A 25,789-nucleotide genomic window follows, 5' to 3' on the forward strand; every position below is an offset into this window, starting at 1 on the left:
TTACATATAGATTAGTTGGTATTTTTGCCTATTTTTTTTTTTTTTATTTTTATTTTTACTCTTAGATTTTTTTGAAGCAGGATCTTACTGTGTAGCACTGGCTGCCCTGGAACTTGCTTTGTAGACCTGCTGACCTCAGACTCTTACCGGTCCTTTTATTTCTGCCTCCTAGATTCTGGGATTGCAGGCCTTCGCCACCATGCCTGCCTGTCTACTTTCATTCACTGTGGTCTTAGCAGATATCTTGGTCCTTTTACCAGGTTGACTTATCGTCGATATACTTGAGTTTCTTTTTTTTTTTTTTACTTTCTTTTTTTCCCCCCAGTGTCCTACTAAAGAAAATGAAATTATCATTTGAAATAATGTTAGAGGGCTGAAGAGATGGCTCAGTGTTGAAGAATATTAGCTTGCTCTTCCAGAGGACCCAAACTTGATTCCCATTACTTACATGACAACTGTCTTTAGTTTTTTTTTCTATTTCTGTAAAGAGACATCATGACAAGGCAACTTATAAAAGAAAGCATTTTGTTTTTTGCTTTAATTTGTGGCTTATGGTTCCAGAGTGTAGTAGATTCCATGACCATCACAGCAGATAATAGGCAGTGGGCAAGCAGGCCGGCAGGCCTGGCTCTGTAGAAGTAGCTTATTCATAAGCACAAGGCAGAGCTGGAGGTAACTGGGAATTTATCTCATGGGCTTCTGGAACCTCTAAGCCCACCTCCTGTGACATATCTCCAACAGGAAGGACCACACCTAACCCTTCCCAAACAGTCCTACCACCTGCGGACCAAGCATTCCAACTACCACAGCTATTTATTTCCAGAGTGTCTGATGCCTTCTTCTGACCTCCTCTGACACCAGGTGTTTGTTTACCTGGTGCACAAGCAACACATAGAGACAGTATACACACACACACATCTTTTTTAAAGGTTATTGTCAGTTATAAACACCCAGAAACATATTGCCTCTTTGCATAGTAATATGGTATAGATGCCTTTCATATTGAAGGGTATGTAGATGTGGGTAATCAGAACTGATGTGGATTTTGATTTCATATGAATTTGCTTTGAACTCACAGACTTCTGCCTTCCTTTGCCTCTGAAGTGCTAGGATTAAAGGTGTGTACCATCACACCTGACTCGTGAATTTTTCATGAATTTAGTATGTTCGATCTAGGCACTTACTATACAGTGAAAATTGTATTTTTCTACTTACCTTAGAAATGACTGAAAGGCATTCAAATATTGACTTGGTGCCTCTCATCACTTCTTTTACGCTTATGTATGAACTGTAATTATTTTCAGGTATGCATACTTGGAAACTGAGGGAGAACTCCTTTTGTTCAGATGTTCTTTAGAATTGGGGTTGTAGTTATTTTAAAGGTTTTTCTCTAAGGAATTAGAAGCTACACTCAAGAAATAGAGAAGTAGAAGTAACGTTTAGATATCATTCATTCAGCAGGGTACTTATGCAGATTTGAATCTGTCCATTTTTACTCTGTCAAACTTTATATAGCTTCATAAGTAAGTGAATATATGTATCACCTTCTGTTTTAAGGCTGTTTATTCACTATTTATATCTATTTTTCAGTTCCAGTTGTGACATGATGGAACTAAGGCGCCGTTATCAGAATTTATATATTCCTAGTGACTTTTTTGATGCTCAATTTACATGGGTGGATGCTTTCCCTCTGTCAAGACCATTTCAACTGGGGAATTACTGCAATTTTTATGTGATGCACAGAGAAGTAGAGTCCTTAGAAAAAAATATGGCTGTTCTTGATCCACCTGATGCTGACCACTTGTACAGTGCAAAGGTTTGTATTCCATTGGGATGCGCTTTTTGAAACTCAGAGCTTTTGGAGTTATCCTTTAGAAACTGGTTGTTAGATAGAGGACCCAAATCCCTGCCTGATTTTGTCTTAGCTATTTAAAAAATGTTATTTTAACCACTGTCTTAATTCTTATGTTATAAAACAATGGCTATTGATTTTGTCATTTTAAACTTCAAAAATGTGAGCCAGTTGATCTTGAGCACCATATGACTTCCTATAGACTGGGTAAAACTTAATGTTGGATAAATGTGCTAAAGACTGGCCTTCAGGGGAGCTTTTGGTAGATTGCTTAGTCAGTTAGCTTCTGTTTTAAAAAGTTGATCTGAAAAATCGCTTCTTGAAAATGTAAGGTTGATAAGGCATCTAATGCCTTCTTTTTTTTTTTTGGTAGCATTTTACATTCCAGTTTTAGGGAAAAAAATCTCGTAGTTAATTTGTAGTACTTCTCATTCTTTTTACATTACTTTAGACTTTTGACAGGATTGAATTATTTGACTATAATAGGTGATGCTGATGGCTAGCCCTAGCATGGAGGATCTGTATCATAAGTCATGTGCTCTTGCTGAAGACCCACAAGAACTCCGTGATGGATTTCAGCATCCTGCTAGACTTGTTAAGGTAAAATGAACTAGTTGTTTTGATTTTAGTTGTATATTCCTTTATCTTAGTTCTTATTTTGTTTACACAAAATTGAAAACAAGCACATTTTAAATCTTGTTAGTTTATAATAATCTACTTCCGTATACTTACAGATAATTTTCTTGTTTTAGCATGTGGCTGTATATCATTTGTGTCTTTCTCGTTCAACTGTGAATGTGATGCTTTATACTTGTAGCCCAGTAAAATCTCTTGGATGCTCTTAAAGTTTGTATTGAAACATAGCTTGTTTCTTTGAAAGAACTCTTAACTGATGAAATATTTAGAGGATGAGTTATGATGTGTAAATCCTATTCCATTGCTGAAATGCAGTGTGGAACATGATGAACTGAACTCTTCCTTGACTGACAGATACCAGAGGTAGTAAAAATGCTATTGGGAAGGTTTGTACCTTTCCTTTTTGAGTGTCTATTTATAATTTGATGGGCTATGTTATATATGTAAATGATTCTTTGTTTTGAATTAGTTTCTAGTGGGCATGAAAGGCAAGGATGAAGCCATGGCCATTGGAGGCCACTGGTCTCCTTCGTTGGATGGACCAAACCCAGAAAAAGACCCCTCTGTGTTGATTAAGACTGCCATTCGTTGTTGTAAGGCTCTGACAGGCATTGATCTAAGTGTCTGCACACAATGGTAAGTACCAATTCATTTCTTGATTGATTAGGAATGCTTTTCTAATAGTTTATGTAGCTGTTCTTGTCAATCAGCCTTTCCCCTTTCCTTATTTTATCAACACTGGTCGTGCAGGTAATCTCAAAGGAAAATCCCCCTTTGTAGCAAAAGTTTATTTGGTGCCAAAAATGTTTTGGGGGAAGGGGCATTAAGAACTAATCAAAATACACCGAAAATCTAAATGTTTCATTATGCTGTACTTTGGAAATTGGTTGAATGTTGAAAAATACTTTTCATTTCATGTATAGCTGGAGAAGATCGTCCAGAGAGAACTTCATTTCATTATAATTCCTTTGTTATAAAGTGATGTAGTTGCTGATTATTTTTGTTCAGCCATATTTTCTCTTGAGGCTTATTTGTCTTGTGTATTGTAGTGTATTTCTTACAATTTAATTGAGAATATTCTTTTTTTAGCACATGAAATCTGAACAGCTTTCCAGCTTCTTCAGGTATTTTCTAAAGTATGGGTAGCTCTGTAAGCACACCAGCAATGTTTGTGGAAATGTATTCTTTTAACCAATAAACTATGACACAAATGTACCAAAAGAGGAACTATGGCTTCTATAATTTTTTTTTTCTTTAGACCAACCTCAAGTTCTTGCAGCAAAATTTCTTTACTTGATGTGCTACAAGTGAACTAGGGTCTTTAAAATGTATTGTAGAATTTTTTTTCCAACATGCTTCTTCCCTTGCAACAGGTACCGTTTTGCAGAGATTCGCTACCATCGCCCTGAGGAGACCCACAAGGGGCGTACAGTTCCAGCTCATGTGGAGACAGTGGTTTTATTTTTCCCGGATGTTTGGCATTGCCTTCCCACCCGCTCAGAGTGGGAAACCCTCTCCCGAGGATACAAGCAGCAGCTGGTCGAGAAGCTTCAGGGTGAACGCAAGAAGGCTGATGGAGAACAGGCACTGAACGCTAATCCCTTTTCTATTTCCGCTTCTCACAGGCACAGGAACACAGGCACAAATGCACACCACACACTACATAACAGACACACATGGAGGAACATAACTGGTAACAGCGACTGGTAGTCCAGCTTTCAGCAGGGTAGTTGTATTTGCTCTTCTCATAAACCTGTCTGCTCTGCCAACTGAAATTTACGAGTGCTGAGACCTCAGAGAAAAAGTTGTGCTTATATTGCACAGAACTTTGTTTTTATCATAGGTCTATTTGCTGGAATCTGGGACCAGTTGTTGAGCAAGGTTCAGTATTAAGCCATTTTAAACATTTTGCCATTTTCTCAAATTTTAAAAAATTTTCTCTTTCATGGTCATCAGTTCTAGTCATGGATATTTGAAATTGGACAACCACAAGTCTGAGAGATTTGAAATTTCAGGCTATGTGGCAACGTCTTGGGTGCATTTCAAAGGTCTGACTAAATCAGTCTTTGGGTGGCTTGAAAATTGGGGCAAGATCACACACTGTGTGGTTAGTGGAGACCGGCAGTGTCTGTGTATCCCTGATATCCTTTGTGTTGTAATTTATCACCCTTTTGTGTTTCACAGATCTGGCTTTGATTGGCTGATGTCTTTGTGATCAGTTAAAAGTGGTAGAATGTGTGTATGTGGACTTGCCTAAAGAATAACTTTAGGAGAAGACAATCTGAAACACTGTGACCTTGCACAGATCAGCAACAGACTTTTAAAGAATAAATGACTGACAGTGGAAGATTTCAGAATAGTAATTTTCTTCTCAACTTTATATGCTAGGATGAAGAAGAGAAGGATGATGGTGAAGTTAAAGAAATTTCCACTCCTACCCATTGGTCCAAACTTGATCCAAAGGCAATGAAGGTAATGGAAAATGTATGCATATTATGTAGCACACACAATAGCACAAAGTGAGAATATTTTAAAATTGTAAATTTCAGAACAGAAATTAGTCAATTTGTTGAGACTGAGAGAATTGTTTCAAGTAGGAAATAGTCAATCTGGGTGTGGTGGCTCATATCCATTACCTCAGGATTTGGGAGGCAGCAGCAGGAGGATTGCCATGCATTTCAGGAGAGTGAGTTCTAGGATAGCCTAGGCTATAGAGTGAGACCCTATCTTTAGAGGGGGTAGGGGGTGGGACATGATGGTACACATTCCTTTAATTCCAGCAGAAACAGGCAGATCTCTGAAGTTCCAAGACAGACAGGGCCACACAGAGAAACCTTGTCTCAAAAACTCAAAAATAAATAAGTAAATAATATAAAATGGTGTGGGGCATTCAAAATGAAGTGCTCTAGTTTTCTATAACTATGATGTATTGTGCCTATACATATATAAATTAAGAGGCTGTATGCATAGTTCAGATATATAGTATCTGCCAAGGCTTCCAGTATAATTACGTTGATAGCACTGGTTTCTGGTTTGGAAAGTGACCAGGATTGCAGGATTTTTGTGCCCAAATAACTTAAATTTAAGGGAGAATAGGAGAAGGAAAAGGTAAATCTGGCTAGGTGGTGGTTGCGCACACCTTTGATCCCAGCACTTGGCAGAAGCAGGCGGATCTGAGTAACAGCCCTGGCTGTCCTGGAACTCACTTTGTAGATCAGGTTGGCCTCAAACTCACAGAGATCCCGTCTTTCTCAGCCTCCTGAGTGCTGGGATTAAAGGTGTGGGCCACTACACCTGGTGGTAAATTTGGTTTTTGTAATCAATTTCAAAGTAAAATGTAGGTAAGTTTACCATTAAACTGGGAAGGAAAATAAGAACTTAAAAAATCTTTGATTAAGACAGCTGTGCTAGTGTTCATGTGCAGTAAATCTGGACTAGTAATCATGTGGTTCTGCCTCTGTGGGCCTTTAATTTGATCAGACCAGATACTGATCATTACGCTGATTTGTGTGGCAGCTATATTTTTAAGACAGGGTGTCTCCATGGCCTGGGACTTGCTGTGTAGACCAGGCTAGCCTCAAACTCAAATCTACCTGCCTTTGCCTTCTGAATACATATTAGGACAGTTGGCCTCATTACTTGAGTTTAACATTTGATACTCTTTTAGTTATATTTTGTTTTGTTGTTTTGTTTGTTTTAACATTTGGGGAGGTGGCATTAGCTTACCACAACACATGTGGAGAGGTCAAAGGACAACTTGTGGGAGCTGCCTTCTCCTTTTCTGTTACATGAGTTTCAAGGATCAAACTTGGATATCAGGTGCTTTGGCAAGTCACTCTACCTGTTGAACTGTCTTGCCAGGCATTTTGTAAAAATGGTTTCATTTAATTTTAGCGTAGAGTCTCATGTGACCTAAGGTGTACTCGAGCTTGCTATATGGCTGAGGATGGTCTTGAACTTCTGATCCTACTGCTTCTACCTCCCAAGTGCTGTACTTATATAGACGTGCCACCAACACCATAGCCAACAACTTGTGTGTGTTTGTACCAGGCATGTGTGTATATGCAACACATACGTGCGTACCTGCTACCTGGAAGTAGAATTGCAGATGGTTGAGCCGGGGGGGGGGGGGGGGGGGGGCATACCTTTAATCCCAGCACTCAGGAGGCAGAGGCAGGCGGATCTCTGTGAGTTAGAGGACAGCCTGGTCTACAGAGCGAGGTACAGGACAGGCTCTAAAGCTACGGAGAAACCCTGTCTTGAAAACCCCCCCCCCAAAAAAAATTACAGATGGTTGTGAGTTGCCATGTGGGAACTGACCCTGGGTCCTCTGCCAGAACAGCAAATGCTCTTGACTACCAAGCCAGCTCTCCAATTGATCCTTGAGATGAGGTCTTACTATATTGCTTAGGCTATATTAAAACTTTTAGGCTCTAATGGAATTTCTATTTCAGCCTCATGCATATTTGCATTTATAGGCATGTATCATCATATTTAACTAAATGAATCTTTGATTTTGTTTTTTGTTCTCACTATGTAGCCCTGGCTGGCCTCAGAGTCAAGAGTTCTGCCTACCTCTGCCTCCAGAGTGCTTAGATTAATGATGCATATCATTGTACCTGACTTGAATCTATAAAATTCTTTATTTTAAAATATGTGCCAGGCAGTAGTACTGCATGGGTTTAATGCCAGAACTGGGGATCACTTGAGTTTAAGGTCAGCATGGTCTACATAGTGAATTCCAGGCCACCCAGGACTATACAGAGAAACCTTGTCTTGAAAAACAAAAAAAACAAAACAAAACAAAACAAAACCCACAAAAAAAAAAAAAAAACCACATAACTAAGCATAGGGGTATATGCATTCCCAGCACTTGGGTTGGGCCTAGAGAGTCCTGAGTTTGAAGCCAACCTAGTGTATATAGCTAGACACTGTCTCAAAGAAAAAGCAAAAACAAAACCAACTTGTATTTCTTTTGATTATTAATAACAAATACTTTCTTTTTTCAATTACACATAAAAAATTTACTCATGCCTATCCAATATAACCTAATAAAATTCATAGGCAGGTACCAATGAACTATTTCAGTGGATAGGAGCTTTTGTCACTGAAGCTCATGATTTAAATTTGACCCCCAGAACCTATGTGGTGGAGAGTCCGCTCCCAGCAGTTGTCCTCTGACCACTGCTCAGACGCAATAGTACACCCTCCCCTAAATAAATACATGTAATAAAATGTTTTCTCAATTTCTTTCCTTCTAGCTTCTTTCTTACTGGGTACAAGGTTTTTGATGATTGCTTGGTTGTAATATGTTACATATAAAAAGTATATATTATCCTTTTTCACTTAGCATTAGTTTTCCCAGTGTAATTTTTATTTGGCTTTGTTTTTCAAGACATAGTTTCTCTGTGTAGCCCTGGCTGTCTTGAAATTTGCTCTATAGACCAGGCTGGTCTAGAAATCAGAGATCCACATGTCGTCCTCTCGAGTGCTGGCATTAAAGGCGTATGCCACCATGCCCAGCCCCAGTGTAATTATTTTTAAACATTATATTCTCTTCAGTATGGATTCTGTGTTTAGTTAAAAATGTTTATTATTATTATTATTATTTTTTAATGTGCATTGATGTTTTGCCTGCATGTATGTTTGTGTGAGGGTGTTAGATCTGGGAGTTACAGACAGTTGTAAGCTGCCATGTAGGTTCTGGGGATTGAACCTGGGTCCTCTGGAAGAACAGTCAGTACTCTTAACCGTTGAGCCATCTCTCCAGCCCTAAAATATTTATTTTTGCCGGGTAGTGGTGGCACACATCTTTAATCCCAGCATTTAGGAGGCAAAGGCAGGTGAATCTCTGAGTTCAAGGCCAGCCTGGTCTACAGAGTAAGTTTCAAAATAGCCAGGATTACAGAGGCTCTGTCTCAAAAAAAAAAAATCAAAAACAAAACCAACATTTCTTTGAGACAGATTTTCACAATATTGCCAAGCTTGGCCTCATGCTGGGATTCTTAGCTTGTGCCACCTCACCTGGCTTAAAATAGTTTTAAGCATCTTACAACTTGTTTGGGGGTTTCAAGAGTTGGCTAAGTACTTAAGAGTGAGTATTGCCTTTGTAGAGGACTAGAGTTCAGTTCCCAGCACTCACATAGGGCAGCCCACCACCACTTGTAACTCCAGCTCCAGGTTGATCTGATGCCTATGGGCACAAGCACTCATGTACACAGACATATGCACATACCTGTAATTAAAAGTAAAATAAAGCTGGCAGTGGTGGCATGTGCCTTTAATCCCAGCACTCAGGAGGCAGGGGCAGGTGGATCTCTCTGAGTTTGAGGCCAACTTGGTCTACAAATTGAGTTCCAGGACAGCCAGGGCTACACAGAAAAACTGTTTTGAAAAAACAAAAACAAATCTTTAAAAAAAAAAAAAAAATTCGAGAGCTAGGTTTGATGATGTGTGTCTGTTATCCCAATACTTGGGAGGTGAAAACAGGAAGATCTAGAATTCAGGGCCTGCCTCTGCTACATAAGCACTTTTGACCAGCCTGGGCTACATGAAACTGTCTCAGGAAAACAAAAGGGTCAGAGTGATGGCTCATTGGTAAACGTGCCGCTGTGCAAGCCTTCACGAGTAAAGGTTGATTCCAGGAACACAGATAAAACAGCTATGGTGGCATTCAGCCGGGAAGGTAGCAGAAATGATAGACCCAGCCTCAGCATGGTGGAAGGCAGGAACTGCCTACTGGAAGGTTGTCCTCTGACCATCATCACAAGTGCCCCGGCCAGTGTGCCTTTGTATACATACTCAAGGGCACATGTTTTAAATTATTTTCCAAAAATATTCTGTCATTTTGCATTTTCAAAAAGCACTGGATGGTCAGCATCTCTTCCACTAATTTTGGCCTTTTGAAACAGTGTCTCACTGTATGTAGCCCTGGTTGCATTGCCTGAAGCCTCCTATGTAGACCACACTAGTCTTGAATTTACAACTTTTAAGGATCAGACAAAAGAGAATTTGTTTTTTTATATCATACTTTTTTCTTCTGTGTTTTTATGCTCCATGTATTTAGGTAAATGATCTCCGAAAAGAATTAGAAAGTCGAGCTCTTAGTTCCAAAGGACTAAAATCCCAGTTAATAGCTCGCTTGACAAAGCAGCTTAAAGTAGAAGAACAGAAAGAAGAGCAGAAGGAATTAGAGAAGTCTGAGAAGGAAGAGGAAGAGGAGGATGATAGGAAGTCTGAGGATGATAAAGAGGTATGTAGTCCACATTTGCGTACTGTACTGTTATTAATACTGTGTAGAGGGAGCTCGTGGAACATGTGACAAGTGGTGTATGTATGTAGTTTTGAGTTACAATTTAAATACAGTAAACTACAGACTTTTCTTTTCAAAGACTTTGTTGCTGTGCTAGCTCAGGCTGGTCTGAACTGAGTACTCAGTACTCATGAGGTAGAAGATCGTAAGACTGAGACCAACCCGGGCCACGATGACTGCTTTCCTTATCAAAAGCGCTGGGTGGGAAGGCCTGGACGGATGGCTCAGGAGTTAAGAGCTTTTGCTGTGCTAGCACCTCTGCTGAACTGGGTTCAGTTCCCAGCACCAACATGATGGTTCCCAGTCATCCCTAACTCGTTCCAGGGGCTCCTGCTGCATCCTCAGTGGCTTCAGTCTGTGGAGCCCTGGCTAGTGGTGGCAAGGGAATGGAGAAAGGACAGGCACATAGAAATGAAGCTGCAATCACAGGAGGTTTCCTAACCAGTACCGCTGCATCCCGGAATCTTACCTATCCTGTTTATTAAGTCTGGATATGAGATCTCGGTCGGTTAGCCATCTTAGGCTGTAAACACCCAGGAGGAGCTAACTGCAGCTGCTCGTCTTTACACATACTGATCTGATCCATAAACGCTCATACACAGACTCCAAGTCAAACTTTGCCACTTCTCTTAAGCTTGGCTCATGAGTAACAGCTTGTCCAATTTACCGTGGGACAGTTGGTCTCAGAGTCCTTTGGCAAGCCTTGCTCATGTCAGAATACACATTAAATCAGCCCTTCCGCTACTCCCTATGGGATCTACTGCCCTCTGCTGACCTCAGAGGGCACTAGGCACGTAGTTAACATAGGTAGGAATAGACCAAACACTTGTACATATAAAGCAAAAAGAAAAAAGAAGAATATAGAGCACAAAAGTCATAAAGTAGCTTGCCAGAATTTTTGTTTTAAAAGGTCATGTAGTTAATGAATTTCAAAAGAAATGTAGATGCTGTCTTAGAGTAAAGGAGTTTAGTGAGACATGACAAACCAACAATTTTTTTTTTTTTTTTTTTTTTGGTTGAGAGGGTGTCACTGAATAGTTCAGACCGGCCTAGAACTCACTATTTAGCCCTGCTGGCCTAGAACTCACTGGGAAGCCCTCCTGGCATAGATCCTGTGACTTTGCCTTTGCTTCTTGAGACCTGAGGTTACAGACATAGGCCTGGCTCAGAAATCAGTGTCTTCAAGTTTGAGGACCTTGGAGTGTAGCTCTATGGAAACGCACTAGTCTAATGTGCATTTGAGTTGGATCCCCATCACTGGGGAGAGAAGAAAGAGTTCTGGGGTAGTTGGGAAATGTGCTCATTGAAATGGAGATGACAGTAGATACACTGAAGATGAACCAGTGATTCAGGTAGTACAACAAGGACCTGAGTTTGGATCCTGGCGCCCTGCAGAAACCCAGGCCTGGTAGGACGTGTGCCTGTAACGGCGGAGCCACCTTGAGTAGTGCATCCAGGAGGCTCTCCTAAGCTCACTGGAAAGGGAGGAGGAAAATTTATGTCATTTTCTTGTCATAGTTGTTGTTAGTAGGTGTCTTCAGCCTTAAGCCTAGGAGAGGCAGACTAGGTAAGTGTAGGTCAAATTCACTCTGTATTCTACTTTAACTTCTCAGATGATCATCATTTCTTTAGACAGAGCTGAGTGGAAACTGACCCCAATGATAAGGAGAGCAGAGGGTACAGGCATAGTGAAGGCAGAGACACCAGGCTTTCCTGTCCTCTCCAGACAGCTGCAAAACTAGTCAGTGTTGTTAGTAAAGTGGCCTTGAAGTCTTTTTTTTCCTCCTTAAGGTTTATCTATTTTATTTATATTTTCATGAATATTTTTTCAACATGTATGTGCACCACATGCTTGGTGCCCACAGAAGTCAGAAAAGGACGCTGGGTCTCCTAGAACTGAAATTGTGGATGGTTGTGAGCCCCCATGTGAGTGGTTGGAAAAACAAACCTGGGGCCTCTTCAAGGTACATGCTCTTAACCACTCAGCCCTCTCTCCAGCCCAAGGTCTTTTTCTTTATTTATATTATTAGCATGTGTGTGTAAGTCAAGAATTTCACAACTTGGTTCTCTTTCACCTTGGGTTAAGGGGTGAGAGGTGGGCAGGGGATACTTACTTGGGTGTTTAGGCTTTCATAGCAAGCACTATTCCCCATGGTCCTTTCACTGACTTTTGAAGTCTTTCAAAAGTAATGTAGATTGAACCTGGTCGTGGTGGCACACACCTGTAATCCCAGCACTCGGGAGGCAGAGGCAGGTGGATCTCCGAGTTCGAGGCCAGCTTGGTCTACAAAGAGAGTTCCAGGACAGCCAGGGCTACACAGAGAAATAAAACAAAAATATGACATAAATGGAGGCGGTGGCACAGAACTTTAATCCCAAGAAGCAGAGGCAGGTGGATCTCTGTGAATTCCAAGGCCAACCTACTCTACATATTGAGTTCCAGAACAGCCAGAGCTATATAGTGAGACCCTGTCTCAAATAAACAAAAGAATTCATTTGTATTTATTTATTCTGTGTGGGATTGAACATGCCACTGGACTTGCCCAGGGGTCACAGGATAATTGCTGGAGTTGGTTTTCTTCTTCTACCCTGTGGGTCTGGGGGTCAAAATAGGTCATCAGGGGTGACAGCAAGGTCCTTTACTCACTGATTCCTCCCCCCCCCCCCCCCCATCCCCTGTTTTAATTGACTTTTTGGGAGAAGGTACTACTGATGTGACTCTGGCTGGCCTGGTAGTCTCTATGTAAACCAGGCTGTCCTTATGATCCTCTTCCTGTCTCTCTGACTCTTCATGTGCTGTAATCACAAGCATGTGTTCCCATAGTTCCTTAGTGGTTTCTTGTTTGTTTGGTTTTTGAGATAGGGTCTCTATGTAGCCCTGGTTGTCCTAGAACTAACTCTGAATGTAGACCAGGGTGGCCTTGAAGTCAGGGATTCACCTGCCTCTGCCTTCTGGGTTCTGAGATTAAAGGTATGCTCCACCATGTCCACCAGTTTTGCTTTTTTCTTTTAATAACTCAGCTAAAAGCAAGTCGGTTCTTCCTCAGAAACACCAAGTGAGAGAGATTGGTTATGAAGGGAACCAGCCTCTGCTCTGGCAGACTATCTGCTAGGCCTGATAATTCTGGGAACTTCTTGAGGACATTTCTTGTGACAACAGGAAATTTACTATGTTCCTAGGCAGTTTGTGGAGTTTGTGGTTTCTTGTTTTATTCCGTGGGTTATAAATATCTTTTGGATGATACTGTTCCAGAGCTGGCCAGGGCTTGAGTCCTTCAGCTTATGTCGCTACTTTATAGCAGGATAGGGTGTGTACTGTCCATATCCTAGCTCAGGAACAGACTGTTTCCTCAGGAAGGCTTGATATCCTTTAGCGAAGTTATTTTTAAAAGCCAGATATATTCACTGACACTTCTGCTAAGCTTGACAACAGCAGTTCAATCTCTAGAACTCATAGTGGAAGAGAGAAATAATTACCTGTCCGCTGACCTCCACACGTGTGCTCCTGCCCCCTTAAATAAACCAGTGTAACCAAAGAAATTGAAGAAAGAATCAAGAGCCATAAAAGGTTTTGTCTCTGGTTTTTAACCATTATTATCACATATTATCACTGTAAGAAGTCAGAAGATTTTGATCTTTGTTTTTTGAAACAAGAACTCACTCTGTAGTGGAAGCTAGCCTGATACTCGCTCACTTGGGGTCATCCTTCTGTCTCTGCCACCAAGTGTTGGGATTGCGGTCATGAACCACCACACCCAGCTCCTTTATTTTATTTTATAACTAGAGTACGTTTCAATACACATGCGCTTTGTACATGGAAGCTTCATCGTGATTTAAAATTTCCCGTGTCCAGGAAGAAGAGAGAAAGCGACAAGAGGAAATGGAACGGCAGCGTCAAGAAAGAAGGTACATTTTGCCCGATGAACCAGCCATCATTGTCCATCCAAACTGGGCTGCAAAAAGTGGCAAGTTTGATTGCAGCATCATGTCTTTGAGTGTCCTTTTGGATTACAGATTGGAAGATAACAAAGAGCATTCGTTCGAGGTAATGTTAAAGTTGGAATTATCCAGATGATGCCCACAGTTGTGACTGACTCTTCAATGTATTTCTTGAATCCTTGAGTGTTATCTTTGATTGTTCCCATTGTTTGTGATGAGAAAGTCAGATTTATCCTCTAAGGTCTCTTACTAGACACAAAAGACTAACTTTAGCTGTCCCAGTCCTTTGGTGTGGTTTTGTCCCTTTTTTTTTTTTTTGCTGTAAATTAACAATTAGATGTAAGTTATTCTTTGTTTTTTTTTTTTTGGAGACGATTTCTAGTAGGCCTAGCTGATCTTGCAGTAGCTCTGTAGCCCAGACTCTGTCTTCTGTGCTGCAGTCACAGGCCTGTGCTCCTGTGACTGTCCTATGGCCATTCCTGAGAGGTGTCAGGAGATTCATACCTAGTTGTCTTTTGTGTTGAATTGTTTCTTTGTGTGGTTGTTTTGTCACTGTGTATGTCTGTGCTTGACATGTGTGTCTGACACCTGTGGAGGCCAGAAGAGGGGGTCAGATCCCCTGGATCTGGAGTTCCAGATGTTTACAAACCTCCATGTGGGTCCTGGGAATCAAACTGAGCCATCTCTCCAGCCCCTGGTTGTCTTTCTTGAGGATGGTCTAATGTTTTATTGTTTTCTTTAGAATTGAAATATCATTTAATGGATTTGAAAATTTTGTGACTGCTTGGATTTTAAGAGAAAATAAGTGGTATTATCTTTCAACTTGAGTTTGTGTTCTGTCTTTTCTGTCTCTTGTCTCTCTCTCTCTCTCAACAGGGTCTTACTACATAGTTCTGTCTGGCCAGGAACTCGCAGAGATCCACTTGCCTCCCAGGCGTGCACCACCATGCTCAGCTCCTCTCTATTGGTATTGAACTCAGGGGCTCATGTATGCTATGCAAACCTCTGAGAGGTTTTTTTTTTTACTCTCCAGTCTGTTTTTACTGTTAGTAGTCTTGCTGAGTCTCCAGGCTGGCCTTCAGTTCAATCTGTAGTCTAGTCAGGCCTTCAACTTACGATTCTTCTGCTTCAGTATTCTTAGGGCCTGCAATTACATCAATGCATCACCAAGCATAACGATATTTACATTCTGTTTTCTGTATGTTTGTTCTGCTTATATGGCTCTGGTTTTTTGTTTGTTTGTTGTGAGATGGTGTCTCACACAACCCAGTCTAGTCTCAAACATGCTATGTGGCTCAGGCTGGACTTGAAGAACTCCTGATCCTCCTCTTTTCTACCTTTGATATATGGGATCACAGGTATGCAGCACTATACCCAGCTCTAGTTTTTTGAGTCGGAGTCTCATATGACCAAGGATAATGGTGGACTGTTGATCTTCCAGCCTCACCTCCCAAATGCTGAGTTAACAGGAACATACTACATGCCTAGCAGTACACCTTTTACACACAGCATAACATGAACTTGTAATGCCAGCATTTAGCAGTCTGAAGCATGAGGAACATGAGTTCAAAGCCAGCCTGGGTACCATAGAAAGATCTTGTCTTTAAAAATATTTTTTTGGGTGGTGATGGTTGGTGCACACCTTTAATCCCAGCACTTGGGAGGCAGAGGCAGGTGGATCTCTGTGAGTTCAAGGCCAGCCTGGTCTACAGAGTAAATTCTAGGACAGCCAAGGCTACACAGAGAAACCTTGTCTAGAAATTTTTTTTTTTAAATGTTGTTCTTTGAAGGTATTTATTTATTTATATACAGGGTCTCACTGTACGGCGGTGACTGGCCTGGAACTCATTAATAGATCAGAGTGGCCTGGAAGTCACAGAGTTTTTGCCTGCCTCTGCCTTCTAAGGGCTGGGATTAAAGGCATACACCACCACAACTAGTTCTTTTGAGGATTTCATAGTCTTCACATCATTTTAATCCATTTTTATAGTGCTTGATTTCTTCTTTATCTCCCTCATAAAATATTAACAGCTCTCCTATAGGTATAGATAATATGTGTGGCAAGATAGTGCATGATATATGACTAACTGTTTTATTTATTTAGTATTTGTATTGAATTTGTCTAGATTAATGTTGGTGTCTTTTTATAGGTTTCATTGTTTGCAGAACTCTTCAATGAAATGCTTCAAAGAGATTTTGGAGTCAGAATATACAAATCATTACTCTCTCTTCCTGAGAAAGAGGACAAGAAAGAAAAGGAGAAGAAAAACAAAAAAGACGAGAGAAAAGATAAAAAAGAAGAAAGAGATGATGATACTGATGATCCAAAACCAAAACGGAGAAAGTCAGGCGACGATAAAGACAAAAAAGAAGACAGAGATGAGAGGAAGGTCTGTAATTTCCAGGATAGGCAACAGAACTTAGGAATGTGCACTTCCAACCTCTAGACGGGACAAAAGCCAAACTGAAAGTGTTGGATATTGTGTTGGGTATTTGAGACAGGTCATATGAGAGTGTCTCAAAAAACTAGAGCTTGTGTGATCCTGTATATCAAAGGTGGAAGAGGAGAGTCAGGAGTTCAAGTCCAGCCTGAGCCACATAGCAAAGCCTAATTAAATATCCATAGCTAATTTTCTGCTTTCTTTTCCTCCTTCCCTCTCTTCCTTTTCTTTCTTTTTATTTTAATGTATATGTTTTGCCTGTATGTGTATCTATGCGCGCGCGCGCGCGCGCGCGCGCGCACGTGTGTGTGTGTGTGTGTGTGTGTGTGTGTGTGTGTGTGTGTGTGTATGTATGGTGACTGTGGAAGTCAGAAGAAAGCGTGGCTCCCCTGAGATTGAAGTTAGGTTACAGATGGTTGTGAGCTGTCATGTGGGTGCTGGGCAGGTTCCCTGGAAGCGCGGTTCACTGCTCTGTATGTCTGAGGCAACTCTAGCCCTTCTTCCTTTTTTTCTGTTTCTCTGTCCTTTGTCTTTCTTGCTGTGAGCGGGGACCTCCTCATTCTCCTGCCTTCACCTTCCAAGTGCTCAGATTGTAGACATGCCCACCATGCCATCCTTGAACAGGTTATGATGTTGCAAGAAATCTGTAATTGGACTTGTTACAAATACATCCATTTAATGACTTAGGTTTGCTTGTCTGTCTTGTCATCATATTGGTTCATTTTAAGGCATCTTAAATTACAGAAAGAAGAAAAAAGGAAAGAGGATTCTAAAGATGACGATGAAACTGAAGAAGATAATAATCAGGATGAGTATGACCCAATGGAGGCGGAAGACGCCGAGGATGAGGAAGATGGTACGCAGTAGGTGACCTCAGAGCTGGAGGATGGACCAGATAGTTTGTGCTTTCCCAGTTTTTGGGAGACAGTCTCACTGTGTAACTGATACTGGCCTGTGTACCCAGGGTGGCTTTGGGTGACACTCTTGCCTCCCTGTCCTCAAGTGAGAGCTGTGACTACAAGCTCATCCTGCCACATCTGGCTGTTGATTTTAATTACTAATTGAACACTTGATGGTGTTGGTCATTTGTTTGTTCGTCAGTGCATGTGGCATGGTAGTTTTAGAACATTTACTGTGGCTCCTGTGGAAGTGGACAGCTTCCGGAGTCGGTGCTCCTTTCTCTACTGTGCGATCTGGGCGGTGAACTCAGGTCGTCCTGCTTGCAAAGCCAGGGACTTACCCACTGAAGCATCTTGCTGGCCCTTGCTCCTCAGCACTCGGAGGTCTTGAACCTGTCACTGAGGGCTCTTCTGTTAGGAGCCGGGCACTGACGGTTTCCTCTGCTGTGCTCTTTCCATCCGCAAACCTCCTGAATCACTGAGGCCTGTCTGTCCTGACGCCAACCTCATGTAAAATTGCTTCGGCTACATTACAGAGTGGTCTGCAGTGTACCTTCATTTTCCTTATGTCTTCCTCTGCATTCATATATTAGTACTTAAAAAATATTTTCAAACTTAATTATTTTATGTGTGTGAATGTTTTGCCTGTATGTGTGTCTGAACCTCATGCATACCTGGGGCCTCTGGGAGTCAGAAGAGGGTGTTGGATCTCCTGTACCTGGAGTTACAGACGGGTGTGAGTCACCATGCAGGTGCTGGGAATTGAACTGGGTCCTCTGCAAAAGCAATAAGTGCTTTTAAAAAATTCTGACCCATTTCTTCAGCCCCAGAAATGATAGTTTTAACAAATATTCAGTGTTTGAAGTGGTGACTGATCTTATTAGTAATCATAAGGGTAGATAACAAGGTATGTTTTAATTCATTAAGTTGATCAAAATTGTCCAGCCCTGGTATAGCAAATCTTTAATCCCAGCTGTTACGGAGGATTAAGGCAGGATGAATTCAAAGCCTTCTTGGACAAGGTAATAAAAGCCTATCTCAGAATTGGAAGTTTGCCAGGCATAGGAAAAGGTTCCATTTAATCCCCAGAACTAGAAAAATGGATTTTTTTTGGGGGGGGTGTCAAAAATTAGGATGTTCTTTTGTGTTATGTTACTAGGGGTCAAACCCGAGATCTTACATATAATAAATAGGCAAACATTCTAACATTCTACCACTGAGTTATATTCCCAACCAGAAAAGTAAGGTTTTCATTTTAAAGGTACCAGTTTTTTTTGTTTTGTTTTGTTTTTTTCTTCGGAGCTGAGGACCGAACCTAGGGCCTTGTGCTTGCTAGGCAAGCGCTCTACCACTGAGCTAAATCTTCACCCCTAAAGGTACCAGCTTTTAGAAGATTTATGTGCCTGTTATCTCAGGACTTTGAAGGCAGTGACAGAATTGCTGTGAATTAAATGCTAACCTGTGCTACATAATGAGACTATCTAAATTTTTAAAACATATTGTGAAATGCCACCACACCTAGCTTATCTTCACCTTTTGTATTACATCGTGGGTTTGTGTGCCCGTGTTTCAGTGGGAGGACAACTTGCAGAAGTCCGTTTCCCCATGTAACAACTCTGTCTGGTGCAGTTGGTGGCAGGTCCCTCTGCCTGCTGAACAAGCGCTCTGGCTTCCTCTTTTGTGTACTCTGTGAGCTTCTGATGTGGACGTACAGGAGCAAGCCTGGTGATCTGAGGGCGACCTTGGGCTCTGGCCTTTGCCTTTTACCAGGGTTGAGACAGTCTTCAGTTGCCACTGCATACACTGAGCTAACTGGCCAGGAGCTGTCGGGGATTCTCCTGTCCCCACATTCACCTCACCAGAGCAACCATGGGATTGTAGACTCAAGCCATGGCGTCTGGCTTTGTCTGGTCCCAGGGACTCCAACTCTTGTTCTTGTGCTTGTTAAGCAAATGCTTTGCTCACTGAGCCTTCTCTCCACTAATCACGTAGTAGTGCACACCTTGGATTCTCAGCACTAGGGAGACTGAGGTGGGGTGGGGTGGGGGGTGGAGCTAGTTTCAGGCTAGTTTGTGTTATAGAACACCAACGGTTCAAAGAAGCAAGGGGGAAGTGTTAGGTTTTGCATGTATTTATAGATGGGCTGAGAAGATGGCTCAGTTGCTAACGTGCTTGCTGGGCAAGCATGAGGCCATGAGTCTGACTCCCTGAGTACTCACGTGGCATTGTACTAGCAGCCCTGGGGAGGGTGATGACAGCTGGATGCCTGGAGCTCATTACCAGCCTAGTCAAACCAGCGAGAGACACTGTCTCAGAAAGATGGAGGACAGTCCAGACGCCTCACATGAGCCTCTGGCCTCCATGCACAGGACACGTGTGCACACACACACTCCTACATAGAGAAATCAGCAGTTTGATTCAATAAAGCAGTTTCCCTTTCCTCCAATTTTTGTAAAGTTTCATTTTATGTGTATGAGTATTTTGTTTACATGTATGGCTGTGTATTGTAAGTATCTTGTAACTAAAGTTATGGCCGTTAGGAACTGCCATATGGAAATTTATAAGTTTCCTATTGGTTTTGTTTTGTTTTTTCTTTTGAGACAGTTTCTCTGTGTAGCCCTAGCTGTCTTGGAACTCTTCTTTATAGAACAGGCTGGCCTCGAACTCACAGAGCTCCTCCTGGCTCTGCTTCCTGAGTGCTGAGATTAAGGCGTGTGTCAGTACCACCAGCTTCTTCTTGTTTTTTCTTAACTTTTCCTTATAACATCAAAACTTTTTATTTCTACATGATTTTTATATGCCTGTCATTTCATCTTTGAAGAACTTCTGTAATGGAAGTGTAGTCTGGGTTTCTAGGATAGTTGGAGATGTCTGTGTGGTAAGTTTTTTCTTCTTTACTTTGTTTTCCAGATAGGGAAGAGGAAGAAATGAGCAAGCGAGACGACAAGAGAGACGTCAGCCGCTACTGCAAGGAGAGGCCCTCCAGAGACAAGGTGGGTTCTGGGCCTGGGTCTGCTGCCGCCACCACTGCTGCTGCTCACTCCTCTTCTCTTTCCTTCTCCCTCGGGAGAAGGTATTTATTCCATAGCACATTCTTCAGAAAATAGTGATTTCCTTACCCGACATTTACCGATCTTAGGGTATTTGTGTTTGTCACTTATTTTAGTAAAATGAGACAAAGATCTTTTTAAGATTAGTGATTTCGGCCGGGCGGTGGTGGCGCACGCCTTTAATCCCAGCACTCGGGAGGCAGAGCCAGGTGGATCTCTGTGAGTTCGAGGCCAGCCTGGACTACCAAGTGAGTTCCAGGAAAGGCGCAAAGCTACACAGAGAAACCCTGTCTCGAAAAACCAAAAAAAAAAAGATTAGTGATTTCATGTAGACAGAGCTTTGATTTCTCATTCTTCCATGGTAGTAAAACTGTATACTGTATCTTCTGATCGACCTTTCTAGGAAAAAGAGAAGACGCAGATGGTCACAGTTAACAGGGATCTACTGATGGCCTTTGTTTATTTTGATCAAAGCCATTGTGGTTACCTTCTTGAAAAGGATTTGGAAGAAATACTATACACTCTTGGATTGCATCTTTCTCGGGCTCAGGTAATTGATCTTGTGAATTTAAAATAAAAGGAATTTTCATAACTTATTTTTTCTTGTGGTATTTAGAAGCTGGGGCCTCAATCATCACTAGACAAGTGTTCTTCCACTAAGTTACATCCATAGCTCAGGAACTTTTTATGAGGTTACCCTTCCAAAAGGTAAGACAGTAGAATAAATTCATTTCATTTATCTAATATCGTAAATACTACCCATTTTTCCTGTAGGTTTTTTAAATAAGAGTCTCACTTTGTAGCCCAGGCTGGCTTTGTCCTTGTGGCAATCCACAATACTTGTGTTTACAGGAGCAAGCCACCAGGTTGGCCTTTGACCTTTTTTTGTGTGTGTGTGTGTGTTTTGAGACAGGGTTTCTCTGTGTAGCTTTGCGCCTTTCCTGGAACTCACTTGGTAGCCTAGGCTGGCCTCGAACTCACAGAGATCCGCATGGCTCTGCCTCCCGAGTGCTGGGATCAAAGGCGTGCGCCACCATCACCCGGCTTGACCTTTCTTTTTAATATAACTTTATTAAACATTAACCAGCCTGCCTCAAACTCACAGAGATCCACCTGCCTCTGCCTCCTGAGTGCTGGGATTAAAGGTGTGCACCATCACTGCCTGGCTAGAATATTATCCTTTTTAAAGAAACTATCTTTGGGGCCAGCAAGATGTCTCTCAGTGGGTAATGGTACTTGTGGCCAAACCTGATCATCTGAGTTTGGTTTCCTGGGACCCAAATGACAGGAGAGAGCCAGCTCCTGAAAGGTTAACTTCTGACATCTGTGTGCTTAGACAGACACACACCCACACACACACATTTGCCTTTTAAAAAAGTTATTTCAGGGAAGTGGTGGTGCACACCTTTAATACCAGCACTCGGGAGGAAGAAGCAGGTGGATCTCTATGAGTTTGAGGTCAGCCTGGTCTATAAATTGAATTTCTGAATAGTCAGGGCTACCCTGTCTCAAAAAAACCAAAAAAAAAAAAAGAAGTAATCTTAGGGGCTGGAAAGATGGTTTGTTTTTGTTTGTTTGCTTATTTTTTATTTTATTTTATTTTATTTTATTTTTTTTATTTATTTTTTTTTTTTTTGAGACAGGGTTTCTCTGTGTAGCATTGCGCCTTTCCTGGAACTCGCTTTGGAGACCAGGCTGGCCTTGAACTCACAGAGATCCGCCTGGCTCTGCCTCCCGAGTGCTGGGATTAAAGGCGTGCGCCACCGCCGCCCGACTTTTTTTTGTTTGTTTGTTTGTTTGTCGAGATATGCACATGTACTCACATATAAGGAAAATGAACACTACCAACCACTACAGTTTTTTTTTAAAATAACTTAAATGATCAATTTATAGAGAAAATACTTGTCTAAATACTCTAACCTGAGTAATAGTAATAGTAAATAGCTTAGAAAATGATCACAGTTGATGCTTACTATTTTTGAAAATCACAACACAGCTGTAGGAGAATCAAGAAATGTGCTTCAGGGCTGCAGAGATGACTCAGTGGGTAAGACCACTCACTGTTCTTGGGGAGAACTTGGGTTCTCTTCTCAGCACCCACCTTAGATGATGCACAACTGTTGGACCTCCAGTTCAGGAGTTCTGATACCCTCTTCTGGCCTTCTTGGGCACCTGAAACACATGTGGCTGCACATACACGCAGGCAGGAAATGTCCACAGCTGGTATGTACGGTGGCACACACTCGTAATCCTACCACTCCAGAGGCAGAGCCAGGCAGGCAGGGCTACAAGAACAGAAAAAAGAAATGGACTTCAGCCTGGAGATCTAACTCAGTAACAGCCGTTCCCCAAGTCTGAAAGGCTCTAGCTCATACTGCAGGGAAATAGAGTATTTTCATCTTATTTTTTTGTTTACTTGCTTGTGTAGAGGGTAAAATTATTGAATTTTCATCTTTTTGTTTATTTGCTTGTGTAACAGGTAAAGAAACTTCTCAATAAAGTAGTACTCCGAGAGTCATGCTTTTATCGGAAACTAACAGACACCTCGAAAGATGAAGAAAACCAGGAAGAGTCAGAATCATTGCAGGAAGACATGCTAGGTTGGATACTTTAAGATGTGGGGTCTTCTGTTCTGTTTTGTCTCTAGAGCCCTCCTGGCCTTGAGTTTAGGATTCCCCTGCCATAGCCTCCCGAGTGCTGAAATGACAGGCAGACACTAGACACTGGCCAGATCTTGCTCCTTGTCTGTCTTTGTAACCATATTCTCCATAAGTTGCTATAGAAAAATGTTTTATATTCTAGGAAACAGATTATTACTTCCAACACCGACAGTAAAACAGGAATCAAAAGATGGAGAAGAAAATGTAGGACTTATTGTGTACAATGGTGCAATGGTGGATGTTGGAAGTCTTTTACAAAAATTGGAAAAGAGTGAAAAAGTCAGAGCTGAGGTAGAACAGAAGCTCCAGTTATTAGAAGAAAAAACAGGTGAGCATGTTGTTGGCTGTGCTGGTGCTTTGAAAGTACTCAAATGGCACAGTGTATACGCACACATAAGCCATACCCTGTCAGTTTGTCTAGACAATATACAGAACTTCACTGTTAATGTTTAAGTGTGTGTGTGTGTGTGTGTGTACGTACCCACCCTCTAAGGTAGGGGCGTCAGATCCCGATCCCTTGGAGCTGGAGTTTCCGGCACTTGTGAGCCATCTCAGTGTGGATGCTAGTAGCTCTGGTCCTCTGCAAGAGCAGCATGTCCTCTTACTGCTGAGCCATCTTGTCAGCGCCTGGCTTTATTTTTCATTATTTTGCTGCTTAGCTTTGTAAGAATCCGCTTGTGTGTGAGATGTTGAGACAGGTTTTTACTGTGTGGCCTCCCAAGTACTGGAGTTATAGGCCTGAGACACATACCCAACCTTTCGATCTTTTCTAACCTCTTCTAGAACCACATAAGTTTTACTATTTTCTATTTTCTCTAGTCATCAAAAATGGAACTTGTGCCAGGTACAGAGTGGCAGGTGAATTTCTGTGACTTGCAGAAATAGTCTATATAACAAATTTAAGGCCAGCCAGACCAGCTACACAGTGAGACTCTGTCTCAAAACAAAACAAAACAAAAAGAAACCTGAAATTAGAAGTAACACTATTTAAAACTGTTGATAGTTTCTTTCTTCTTTCTCTTTTTTTGAGACAAGGTTTCACTTTGTAGCCTAGTGTGTTACAAAACTTACTGTGTAGCCCGTGTTGGCCTCTGACTCCCAGCAGTCCCTTTCTCAGCTTCACTAGGACTTGATATTACAGCTGTGTGCCAGCATACGCAGTTTGTGTGGTACTTTAGAACTAGTGAAACTGATTTAACTTTAAACATTTCACAGAAGTTTTGGGATTGTGGAGGTTGCTCTTTGTTTGTTTATTGCAGTATTGAATCAGGGCCTCATGCAATTTGAGTGATTGCTGCTGTGAGCTGTATTCTAAGTCTTTATTTGTATTTTGACTTTGAAACATAGTTAAAAGAAGTTGCCCAAACTGAGCTTTAAACACACTCATTGGCCAAGGATCTTCTTGCCTTAGGCCCCTGAATAGCTAGAATTACAGGCCTTTATCACCAGGTCTACCTGCTTTTGAATTTATATAGCTCAAACTTTATTTTCTATTACATGTATGTATGAATGTGTGTGTGTGTGTGTGTGTGTGTGTATGTATGTATGTATGTATGTATGTATGTATGTATGTATGTGGGCAGGCACATATGCCGCAGCACACATGGAGGTCATAGGACAATCTCTGAGAGTGGGTTTTCTTTTCTACCATGTGAATCAAAATGGTACATTTTGAAATTTTTTTTAACAGATGAAGATGGAAAAACTATATTAAACTTGGAGAATTCTAACAAAAGCCTCTCTGGTGAACTCAGAGAGGTCAAAAAAGACCTTGGTCAGTTACAAGAAAACTTGAAGGTTTCAGAAAACATGAATTTGCAGTTTGAAAACCAATTGAATAAAACACTCAGAAACCTATCCACAGTTATGGATGATATCCACACTGTCCTCAAAAAGGTTAGAAACTTTGTCTTTTCTATGTTTTCATGGTTTATTTAAACTTTAAAATGATTTATGTGTATATTTTTACTATGTGTATATATTTACTTGGCTAGATTGGTAGTTGCCTAGTGGCCAATTCCTGAGTTGACTATTCCATACCACTAAAATTAAAGAAAAGTTGGGCAGCCATGTATTAAAATTTATTGATATTTACCACTCAGTGACTACTATTTTAAGCTAACTTCAGAGTAATCAGAGACTAATAACATTATACGTTGTTCTTATTTTATAGGATAACATAAAGAATGAAGACAGAGATCAGAAATCCAAGGAGAATGGATCAAGTGTATGATAAAATGCATTTGGTGATGAGGAGTGGTGTTATATAATGTACTATATAAAAATCATGATACAGGAATGTGTGAAGGCAATGCATGTTTGCTTTTAGTAGTATAAACATATATGTTAGTTCAAATGATGTATAAAGTTTTATGAATGTGAGTCTGCTTTTCAAAATTGCCTGTAATTTCTAGCATTCAAATTAAATACTCACTGAGTGGAAGAATTTTGCATTGCAAAATCTTTTAGGATGAACTTTGTTATAGTTTTAACCCCAATAAAGTTCATCAGTTTAATTGACAGTAACATTTAATTACTAAATGTCTTTTATTGAAATATGTAGAAAACTTGCTTTTATTTATAGAGTTTTTGTTAGTTTTATAGTTCGTTTTTAGTTTTGGTACAAATCATAAAACAGCATGCTGCTTAATATTTGCAACTTTTTTTAACTAAATATTTACAGTCTTGAAATGCATTTGTTAAGAAGTTAATTCCTATTCTGGGCCTGATGGCACATTCCAGAAATCCCAAGATTTTGAGTTGGTTGACCAGGCTGGACTACATAATGAAATACATTCTCAGAAACCATTCAATTCATCCAAAAGACACTGTATCTAAAACCCACAACTAGGAGATGGATATGAACGCGCGTTGTGCTTATTAGAGTTTACATAGATTACTAGTCTTGACAGTGCTGTTACTGCACTCCGTTGTTTGACTTGCCCTGAGTACTTCGATTTTAATTTTGAGAGTTTTTTGAAAAAAAAGCAAGTGGACTTC

The 25,789-nt window shown here is 41.0% G+C and overlaps 1 protein-coding gene and 1 non-coding gene across 5 annotated transcripts in view; both read left to right on the forward strand.

Annotated features, from left to right (window-relative positions):
* Positions 1–25,315, forward strand: part of Ccar1 (cell division cycle and apoptosis regulator 1) — a 49,439-nt gene extending 24,124 nt beyond the window's left edge. For 3 of the 4 annotated variants that reach the window (XM_059244083.1, XM_059244081.1, XM_059244082.1), the window contains exons 11-25: positions 1,591–1,816; positions 2,339–2,452; positions 2,958–3,124; positions 3,862–4,072; positions 4,877–4,960; positions 9,555–9,740; positions 13,654–13,845; positions 15,890–16,129; positions 16,925–17,036; positions 19,990–20,072; positions 20,533–20,679; positions 22,609–22,729; positions 22,932–23,117; positions 24,480–24,685; positions 24,963–25,315. In XM_059244083.1, the coding sequence (XP_059100066.1) occupies positions 1,591–1,816; positions 2,339–2,452; positions 2,958–3,124; positions 3,862–4,072; positions 4,877–4,960; positions 9,555–9,740; positions 13,654–13,845; positions 15,890–16,129; positions 16,925–17,036; positions 19,990–20,072; positions 20,533–20,679; positions 22,609–22,729; positions 22,932–23,117; positions 24,480–24,685; positions 24,963–25,022 (2,335 nt within the window). In that variant the 3' untranslated portion in view covers positions 25,023–25,315. The remainder of the gene's footprint in view (positions 1–1,590; positions 1,817–2,338; positions 2,453–2,957; positions 3,125–3,861; positions 4,073–4,876; positions 4,961–9,554; positions 9,741–13,653; positions 13,846–15,889; positions 16,130–16,924; positions 17,037–19,989; positions 20,073–20,532; positions 20,680–22,608; positions 22,730–22,931; positions 23,118–24,479; positions 24,686–24,962) is intronic. The other variant, XM_059244084.1, reaches the window with a different exon arrangement.
* On the forward strand, positions 2,763–2,827 carry LOC131893989 (small nucleolar RNA SNORD98). The gene has a single exon (XR_009374784.1). It is a non-coding gene; the product is annotated as a small nucleolar RNA SNORD98 (small nucleolar RNA).
* Positions 25,316–25,789: the final 474 nt, after the last annotated feature.

The sequence above is a fragment of the Peromyscus eremicus genome, chromosome 16_21 (assembly GCF_949786415.1).
Source record: "Peromyscus eremicus chromosome 16_21, PerEre_H2_v1, whole genome shotgun sequence".
Taxonomy (NCBI): Eukaryota; Metazoa; Chordata; class Mammalia; order Rodentia; family Cricetidae; genus Peromyscus; species Peromyscus eremicus.